This window comes from Pseudopipra pipra, chromosome 9, assembly GCF_036250125.1.
Source record: "Pseudopipra pipra isolate bDixPip1 chromosome 9, bDixPip1.hap1, whole genome shotgun sequence".
Lineage (NCBI taxonomy): Eukaryota > Metazoa > Chordata > Aves > Passeriformes > Pipridae > Pseudopipra > Pseudopipra pipra.
In genome coordinates this window covers 1,643,470-1,653,315 of record NC_087557.1, presented here as the reverse complement: position 1 = coordinate 1,653,315, position 9,846 = coordinate 1,643,470, and the positions used below count along the sequence as shown (strand labels likewise).

Sequence of the window (9,846 nt, the reverse complement as noted above, 5' to 3'; positions counted from 1 at the left end):
CAGTTAAATAATTTTGTATCTTTGTATCTTACAAATAAGTTAGCAAAGACAGCCTTCTCTAAACGAGATGGGTGTTACTGACATTGATTTACAGCTTACTGAGGAGGAAAGGGAGACAGTGAGCGCTGTGGCTCTGACTATTCAACATCCTGCTCATCCGTGTTGCCATTTCCCAGGGCGGGCAGCGTCCCCTCAGGCAGCAGCCCGTACTCATTCAGGAAAGCCTCCACATCCACAGCAAAGAACTCCTCATTGAACTGTTCAGAAACACTAATGAAATTGCTCAGCAGCTCCCCAGCCTTGTAGACCAGCAGGGAGGGGAGCACCTCGTTGGAGAAGCGATCTCCAGCCCCGGTGCTGGAGGCCTTGATCTTGCAGAACTTCACGGTGGGGTACTCTGCGGCCAGGCAGGTCAGGCTGCTGTTGAGGGCGTCGCAGCCCTTCACACCATCTTCGTAAATGTGCACTATCACCGTGGTGGTTTTGTGTTCCTTCTCCACGGCCTCCAGGAACTGTTCCCCGTTCTGCAGCTCGCACAGGTACCCGAACTTGGGCCCGAAGCTGAGCCGCTGGTGCATGTCCTGCATGCAGCGCTTGCGGTACTGCTGTAGGCAGCTCTCGTCCTCCTGCGCGTCGTGGATCAGCTCGTACTCCTGCATGCTCATCTGGGGGGCCAGAGAGTGTCGGGTTAGGGAGGGCTAAGCCCTCGGTGCTGAGGTGGGAAGAGCCCCTGCTGTTGTCTAAAGAACATCCCAGCTGACCCAGAAGAGCCGTCACTGCCTGCAGTGACTCTGGAAGGTCTCCTCAAGACACGGGTGAGGGTCCTGCCTCAACGCTTCCATGTCAACATGACAGTGTTGGAGGCAGTTGTCACATTGACAAAAACCTCTGGATCTTCCAGAGTTGGTAGGAATTTTGTCACTGACTGCAGTGGGCTCAAAGTTTAATTCCTGTGTTTTTGGGGGTTTGGGTCCCCCCCGTTCAGACCTGGCAGGTGGTAATGAGTGACATTCAGGCTCAGAGCTCTGTCCCTGACTAATAGGTTTTTAAACAGGTTAAATGTTTTCCTTTACCTTAACCACGGATAGATCACTGTGGCAGAGAAGAGAGGAAGAAAGGTCAAACTGTGCTATGATAGGTTGTTGTGCAATGTAGTTTGTTTTACTGGAGTCTTTTGCTTGAGAGAGGACTGGGTAGAGAGAACCTTTAAGGTTGGAAAAGCCCTCTAAGATCATTGAGTTCAACCATTAACCCAGCTCTGCCAAATCTACCACTAACCCATGTCCCTAGGTACCACATCCCCATTTTTTTGGACGCTTCCAGGAATGGTGATTCCACCAGTTCCCTGGGTGGTGGTCTGTTCTAATGCCTGACAACCCTTTTGGTGAAAGTTTTTTCTCTTATGTCCAACCTGAGCCTCCCCTGGCACAGCTGGAGCCGTTCCCTCTCCTCCTGTCCCTTGTTCCCTGGGAGCAGAGCCCGACCCCCCCCCCCCCCGGCTCCAGCCCCTTCCCAGCTCCGTTGGTTTGCATGTGGTTTGTTCTCTCTGTGCTGGGAGAGCTCTGCTAAGTTACACAGAAATTGAGTCTGGCAAATTCAGGATTTTCTAGCTTATAACTGGTATGTTTTATCTAGAATCAAAATTCATTTATTTTGCTCTACTTACCTTACGGCAGAATCTCTCTCTGGTGTCTTTATCATCTCTACTGAAGGATCTGTGTGGTGAAGACATTTGTCTAAGCATTTCTTTCTTGCTTAAGGATAAGGACTCTCCATCTTCGCTTTCTAATTTAAACTTCCTCCAGTCATTGATCACACCTTTGGGCCCTAAGAGAGATGAAGCTGGATGAGAAACTGCAACAAGGAGCTTCTTTAGAAGTTTCTGCTCTTTGCTGCTTTGTCCTTCTGTGCCTCAGTTTATCTGTCCGTCCCTCTCCCTCCCAGAACTCTCTCCAGGAGTGCTGAGAACTCAAACTTTGGGACTAATGTGTCCCAAAAAGTAAGAGTTTTTTCTAACCTGGATCACTTTGGGGTTCTGCTTCCTATCAGGAGCCCATGAACGGATTTTGGTGAGCTATTTCAGTAGTTAACAAGGATGAGAATGTTGAAACCTGGTAAAATTGCCATGTTGGCCAAAGCTTGTGTTTCATACAAGTATATTTGCATGTCTCTGTAGACAGTGCATTTATATAAATAAATTGTATAAGAACTCACAGTAAAATTAAGAATACAGGGCACTTGACATTTCTTTTTAAACTCATACTTGTTCCACTGGAAGAGTAACCCATAAGGCAAATGCTACAATAGTTCTGATTGTAATGCAGAGCTGGTTGACTGAAATGGTTAAATTTTGAAAGAGGGGAGGGGAAAATTAATTTCGAATTCCAGTGCTGTTTTTCAAAATGAAGCATTTGAATCTGCAGCTTAGTTTATAAGGCATAACCAAGGAATATTTTGGTGTTTTCAGAGGTGAAGTGTCCCAGAGAGAGTTAGCACAAGAGCTCCAAGAAAAGGAAGCCCTTGGAGCGCAGGGGGGGAACATCTCGTTGCCTGCTGGTGTCCATGTTCTACACACAGGACATGATCCCTGGGTGTGGAGCTGAACACAGTGTCAGGACTCATAAAAATCCTGAGGATTGAGTGCTGCTTTAAAAAAACTGATGATTTTGAGCAAGACTTCTCTTAAAGCTTCTAAATGCTGTGCTGTGTTTGCCAAGAGGACTTACAGGTTCATTTTTAGTTCTGAGTGTTCCTTCTATAAGAAGGAAAACAGAATTTTGCCTTTATAGTGAAATATTATCGCTATATTCTAGTTTGGGGTTTGTTGCTGTTTGGTTTTCTCTCTTCCTCAGGAGAAGGAAGGCCATCCTTCAGGAGCAACCCACAGGAGCTCCACTGCTCTTGGTGGCTTTGCCAAGTGTCTCCTGTGTTGGCTGTTTGCTTCAGGTATGAGGAGGATTGGCACAAAGATCAGACTGGTGTTACCTGCCCTTACCCCAAAATGCATCCTCACTGCGTTTGGAACCTGTGTTTCTGCTCAAGGGGATTGGTGAATCCGTTGGATCCACTGGAATTCTGTGCTTCCCCAGTGAACAGGGACAGTTTAACTTATTTTTAGGGGAAAAAAAAAAAGCAGTTAGTTTCCTTGCCTGTGTGTGTCGCCTGTCCTTCGAAGTCTTCTTCCAAGCTGGTGTTGGCATTTTCTTCCATGTCAGTGGCTGGAGTAGGAGATGCTGCGAGTTGCAAAGGAGGACAGTTAATAACAGGATGGAAAAGGGATCAGCAGGTCCAACAGAGTGTGCAATTTCCTGCAGTGAGTATCAGTGGAGATCAAAAGACACGTGATAATTATAGAGCTGCTCATTGTCCCGTAGAAAGCAACTGGGATATGTGTCAGTCTCCTTCAAAAGGCGTCTGGCCAGATGCTCACGGAAAGTACCCGGGTGAGGGTTCCTTCATTATACTGTTCCTTCCCAGTCATCTAGGACATGGTGGGAAATAGTGGCTGTAAAACTTCTTGCAATGGGAATGTGCACTGAGTATTTTCTTTTTTTTTGAATCCCCCTTAGAACCAGGAACCTATTAATTTTCCAAGTGCTGCAAGTATTTACTTTTAATTATTGCCCGAACTGCTCGTTTCACATACAGGATATGGAGTCAAGAATTTGAACCTGTTGGGCAAGAGACTTCTGAACATCCTGGAGCTGGTTGGGCCATGTTTGTTGCAAAACAGCAGAAATGATGGGGTTATAAATCAAAATCACTTTCTTGTCCCACCCATTCTTTAAACCAGGTGGCAATCCCGGGGCACTGTGATACAGCAACACCCTTTTTATCTTTAGGTGGAGTTTTTGCAGCAGAACCACTGCTTTTGAGTATTCCCACTGAGGAGATGATCCCAGCTGGGTGTTGTCAGAGCACTGCAGAGCACCAAGGATTCTTAAGGCAGGTGATTTGAGTGCTCCTGTTTAGTCTAGAGTAGTTTTAGCTGTTCGTACGCTAAGTTAAGCTTTGTTTGACTTCACAGTACATACTGTCTTTAAGCTAAGATGTTCTCATGCCCTGAATGCCTTATTTAAAAGCTGACTGGGTGTTAGCCTGGAGTGATGTAGTGGTGTATGCACAGGAGGAAGGGCACCTTCATTTTTCCATACCAGCATCAAGGGATAACATGGAATAATGGCTGAGCTGGACACAAGGAATCCGATTCTTGCGTGTATTGGGACCAAAGCTGATTAGTAAACATGCAAATAAGTTGTCCCATGCATATAACCATGGCAATCAATCCAAACTTGTGGGAAACATTGCAAGTAAGTTTGGAAGAAAAGCAGGTAATGAATTAGACTTTATTGGTATAAATTCTGTAGGTTGATCTATAGATAAATTCTTGTCGCTGTATAGATCCAGATTTCTGGATCAATAGCTACTCCCTCAGTTCTGAAATAGAAATCTGAAGCTAATCCCTTCTCACTAGGCAAGATTAAGAATCTTTGCCATGTCAGGGATGGACAGATAATGTGGATATGCTGGGTCAAAGCCTTAAGTCATTCCCGTGGCTTACACAAAGATCCACAGAAAGCTCTTGTCTGCTGCTGCTGCGGATTGTCTTTGTGCCAGGAGGAACAGGAGGACTCGCTCTGTGCTTTGCTGTTTTCAGAGCTTTTAGCCCTGAAAGGCACTAAAAATACAGGATATGAAACTCAGATCACTTGAGCAGGCTTTTGGTGAAACATCTCTGCCCAGAGATGGGAGCAGATTGCCTAACAAATGAAAGCTCTCTGTGAAATTTATTTGCTCCATTGTACCTAATAAATTTGAAAAGATTAAGTGAATCATAACAGCACAGAAGGCTGTGATTCACCATTCTCCTGCAACGTGACATGAGGTTACACTCCTGACCATGCACAGGCTGGGAGCTGACCATGGACTGGGGAACTCCGAATATGCCGGCTCTGTGATGGAGTCAGGCCTGAGCCCAGAGCCAGGCAGGCAAAGCACTCTCCTAAATATTTATCATTCTTATCTCAGCTGTGAGGATTGGGCTGGCCAAGCCAGGTGTTTCCCAGGTAGGTGTCTGAGAGCACAGGCACAGGAACATGTCACTGCAGGGTGGCCCCTGGGAGGTGCCAGGCTGAGCTGGCTCTCCCTGAGCACATGCCTGCCCTGCCAGGGAAGCACAGGGAAGGAGGTGTGTGGGCACAGCCACCCGGGCTGGGAATTCTCCCACATTCTCCTGAAGGGTTGAGGTGGAGTTGTTGTGTTGCTGGGTGGGATTTTTTATGGGTGGTGAGGAGGTGTTCTTTTATATGCTGGGCACGTTGCATTTTTCCAAAGAAAATATGAGCTTCCTAATAAATGGGGAAATGTGGGTGCTGCCAGCTCTGGAGCTCGTTGTGCAAGTGCCCCTGTGAGAAATGTCAGCACGTGGTGCTGAGTCAGCACAGCAGAGAGGGCCAGGGCAGTTGGGGGTGACCCGCACAAGGTGCCTCAGATCCCGAGCTGGCACCTCCCTGGCTTTACAGGTGAGCTGGAATGTGGTGTGCCCGGCAGGGGGGATGGATGGAACCCTCCTCTGCACCAGATGGCAGCTCTTGTAAGAGCAGCAACCCTGTGGAGAGGCCACGGTGCTCACATGGGTGCAAGTGGGTCCTAACGAGTTGACTGGCAGGGCTGTCTTTTGACCTTAATGAATTTCTGCTCATTAAGGTCACCTGTAAATGCAGCCTCCCTGAAATGAGTCCGCCTGAGAGTGTCATGGAGCACAGGGGTCAGGGGATGGTTGGATTCATTAGGGATGGGCTTGTGTGCTGGAGAACCTCCATCCCTGGCTGCTGCAAGCTCCTCTTAGAGATTCCTTACTTCTTTGCACCTGATTATTTTGGGTTTTTTTCATGTAAATATGCAGTCTCTCAATCCCAATAAATAACTTGCTCACGGTAAGAGCTCATGGTGAGAGCAGGGGAGCCTGAGCTGAGCCAAACAGCAATGCAGGATGATGTGCAGTGATGGTAACGTGCTAATTAATGCCATCTCTGGAGTTAATTATGTCTCCTAGTTCTAAGGAAGCACCCACAGACCTTCCACTTATCACAGTACACCTGGAACTGACTGCCCCAGGGGTGGAAACACAGTCCCACCATTTGCCATGGTGCTACACTAGAGAAGGGTGAGGCTCCAGAACACATACAGTATATTGATGACATCGTCGTGTGGGGGGACACAGCAGAGGGAGTTTTTGAAAAAGGAAAGGAAATTATCCAGATTCTCCTCAAAGCCAGTTTTGCCATCAAAAAGAGTAAGGTCAAGGGACCTGCCAGAGAGATCCAGTTCTTAGGGGTGAAATGGCAAGATGGATGTCATCAGATTCCAACAGGAGTCATCAACAAGATCATAGCGATGGCTCCACCAGCTAACCAGAAGGAAACACAAGCTTTCCTGGGTGTCCTGTGATCAGCTGCACTGCTGCTGATCCCAGGCTTCCCCTTCACACCACGTGTACAGCACGTGACGTTCCAGATGAACAGCAATCTCCGGGGAGGGGGGAATTTGGTGATTTAGAAGATCTGTTGTATTTTCATTAGCTTTTGTCATTGTTTTTTGACAACTGAAAATGGCTCCTGAAAAGTTTAAATGGGGAGAAGAAATTTTCCTTATCAGGTCTGTGGCTTATTAATATATTAAGGCATATTTTGTCATGTGTATGGTGACTTCACATACATATTTTAAGAGACTATAACTTCTATAACTTTCTTCCTTTTCTGTCTTTATGTCAGATTTTCTGAGGGAAGAAAGCAAAAGTTACAATTTCTATGTGGAGGAGATTTGAGATGTCTTTGTGTGCCAATAAGTCACTTTTTCAGCAAGAAAAAAGCCCAAACCCAAAGTATGTGCCTGACACTGCCATTTAATTTCTGTGAGCTTTGGATCAGTTGTAGCTCAGGAGCAGCAGTTCCTGTTACTGCTGCTCATCCTTCTGGTGTCATTAAACTGGATGGACCAGCCTTACTACAGGGTAGATATAAACATTTAATAGACTGTTTCCTTTTTATCCAGCAAAGCACAGAATCCCAGAATGGTTTGGGTTGGAAGGGACCTTAAAGCCATCAAGTTCCACCCCCTGCCCTGGGCACGGAAACCTTCCACTAGCCCAGGTTGCTCCAAGCCCTGTCCAACCTGGCCTTGGACACTTCCAGGGATGGAGCATAATTTTGTGCCTTTGCCTTTCACAGAGAGTTTTCTGTTTACCCAAAACACAATTTTATTTTTTTTTTTTACTATTTTACATGTTGAATTTCTGAGATAGCTCAGGAAGAAATCACTGTAGCCGTGTACTTGTAAGGAAGCCTTATTTAATCCTTGTAACAGGTTGGAGCTGTAAATACAAAAATAGTGTGTTCTAGTTGTAAATTATAGTTGCAGAAGGAAATTAAAAAAAAAATCTCTAAACAAACTGCAAAAGGCAAGCTGCATTCTGCAAGGGACAAAGCCAATAAAACTTGGTTCCAAAATAAGAGGTTTTGCTACTAGTCCAATAAGTAAACATGAGAAAGATTTTCCTTAAAATATAAACAGTTCTAGGCACAAATTTGCTGCTTTCCAGACGTGCAAATCCCCTCGAAAATGCTGCCCTGTGCCTGGGTTTGGGCTGTACATCAGCAGTGAAACCCCAGCCATCAGTGGGACAATGATAAACAGGGAAGTAGGAAATTTTGGGGACCCATGGAAGAGGAAGGATGAAAAGTAAGGGATGTTTGTCAGTGGGATGTGGTTGCACGTTTTGAGATCTGGGTGGGTGGTCAGTCAGCTGGGTTACATGTGCTTGGAGTGTTCCAAGCAGCATTTCCCTCTTCCCAAACACTGATTTGAACTCGCTTCTCTCTGATTTCTTGATTTCTCCCTGATTTCCAGTTTCAGAATGACTTCCTTGGTTATTCTTTTCCCCTCTCAAATGGTAACAGCCACCAGATGGACCTTGTGGCCAGGAGAAGGAGCAGCTGTGGATTAAAACATTCACCACGCTGAGATTTGGGGGAGTTGGGTAAAACAACATACAACTGGAGAGAGCATCATTTCCCCCACCAGGCAGTGGAACGGAGCGAGTCCCCGTGTGTGAGGCTCTGCAGGGACCCTGGGCAGGGTCAGTGGCCTCCTGTGCTTGCAGCAGGGACAAATTTCCCAGACCCCTTGGTCATGGATGCTCTGGGGTTTGTAAGAGGCATTAGCACCATTACGTAAGCACGATCCATGCCAAGGTCAGAGGCTGGAGTTTCAGCCCTCTTGCCAAAGCCATATAAGCACCTTTAGTGATCTGCTCCGGCTGCCAGGCACCTCTCCAGGGGACAGAGAAGAACCTGCAGGTCCCTCAGCATCAGGGACAATCAGATCCCTTACCTGGAGGTGGCTAAATACAGATTTAAGAGCTGCAATCGCCCGCTCTGAGCACTCACACCGGTGTTGTGTCACCCCAGTGTGCAAGGACAGGCTCGTGGTATGGAAAAATGGAAACTTCCAGGGCTTACCTAAAGGAAAAACACCATGTGTGGTGTAGTGATGAGGTCACTGTGTTTGGGGGAAAAACATGGTTTCAAAACACCAGGATGGGACTTTATTTGCAAAAGAAGAGATCATGGGTGGAATAAAACACAAAGCAAGCTGGGCTGACGTAGAAAGCTGCAGCTCCTCTGTGTCTGCACGTCACTGGGACTGATGAGAGGGTTATGGGATTGGATTATTCCCTCTATCCGCTTTAGCAGAGTTATGCTGTTCTTTATTTGTGAGGTGGAAACATTTTAAATAGATGAGTCCAATGTTTCATTTATCCTTAAGGCTTGGCCAGTTAGGAAATTCTTTATGTGACTACCCCTGGCTTCAGCGTTGTGTTGGGTTTAAAGTCATAGGATTAAAAAAATATCCCTTTCTCTTCCTCTTTTATTTATTTCAAAGTCTGGCCTATAATTATGCACCAGGAATTATTCATCTTTTCTGGACTGCACACTTATTTTTGGATATCACTCCAAAACAGGAAATTAGCTCAATGTCTTTCACATCAATCAGTGACAGGACTACAAGGAATAGCTTTCAGATGAGGGTAAATTTAGATTAGAGATTAGGGAGAAATTCTTCCCTATGAGGGTGGGGAGGCCCTGGCACAGGTTACCCAGAGAAGCTGTGGCTGCCCCAGCCCTGGACAGGGCTTGGAGCAATCTGGGCTGGTGGAAGGTGTCCCTGCCCATGGCAGGGGGTGGAATGGGGTGATCTTTAAGGTCCCTTCCAACTCAAACCATACTCTGATCCTATGATTCGCTTCTACCAAAGGACTACTGTTTTTGTCTGGAAAGGCAAAATGCAGATATTTTAAATCAGGATTCATTTTATTATTTCAGGAAAAAAATATTAGTTGACATTAATAATGTCAAATTTCAATTAACATTAGCCAATTTTTTTTTATTTGAAAAAGCTTAGCTTTGTATATTAAGTGATGAACATCTTTTTCAGCTCAGAGCTAAAATTTTTGGGGCATGTGGCAGATTTGTTGGAGCGGTTGCACAGTTGTTAATATTGTGATGAATTAATGCTTTTTATAATTATTATTCTGTCAGGAAATCTATTATTCATTAATCTTCTTTTTAAAAAAGCGTGGCTGTATCAAGTGGGGTGGAAGAGGAACATGGCTGGATACTGAGAAAATGTCTATTTGAAGTGAGAGCAGAGCAGCCAACGTTCTCAAACGCAGATTATTTGAAGGCAGGAACCTCAATCCATGTTTAACCTCAGTGCCTGGCCCGATTTGTCAGATGGATTGAACATGTCCCCACATTCCTCTAAAAGTCTGGACAGAGCTCTCAG

General features: G+C 45.8%; 1 protein-coding gene and 1 long non-coding RNA gene across 2 annotated transcripts; one reads left to right on the top strand and one right to left on the bottom strand.

Annotated features, from left to right (window-relative positions):
* Positions 1–137: 137 nt before the first annotated feature.
* PDC (phosducin) lies at positions 138–3,211 on the bottom strand. The gene is made up of 3 exons (XM_064664073.1): positions 3,150–3,211; positions 1,667–1,827; positions 138–665 (listed from the first exon to the last, which is right to left on the bottom strand). The coding sequence occupies exons 1-3, from the start codon at positions 3,208–3,210 to the stop codon at positions 138–140; spliced, it is 750 nt and encodes a 249-aa protein (XP_064520143.1). The 5' UTR covers position 3,211.
* A 189-nt stretch (positions 3,212–3,400) lies between these two features.
* Positions 3,401–8,669, top strand: LOC135418620 (uncharacterized). Its single transcript, XR_010432575.1, has 2 exons — positions 3,401–6,883; positions 7,915–8,669. It is a non-coding gene; the product is annotated as an uncharacterized LOC135418620 (long non-coding RNA).
* Positions 8,670–9,846: the final 1,177 nt, after the last annotated feature.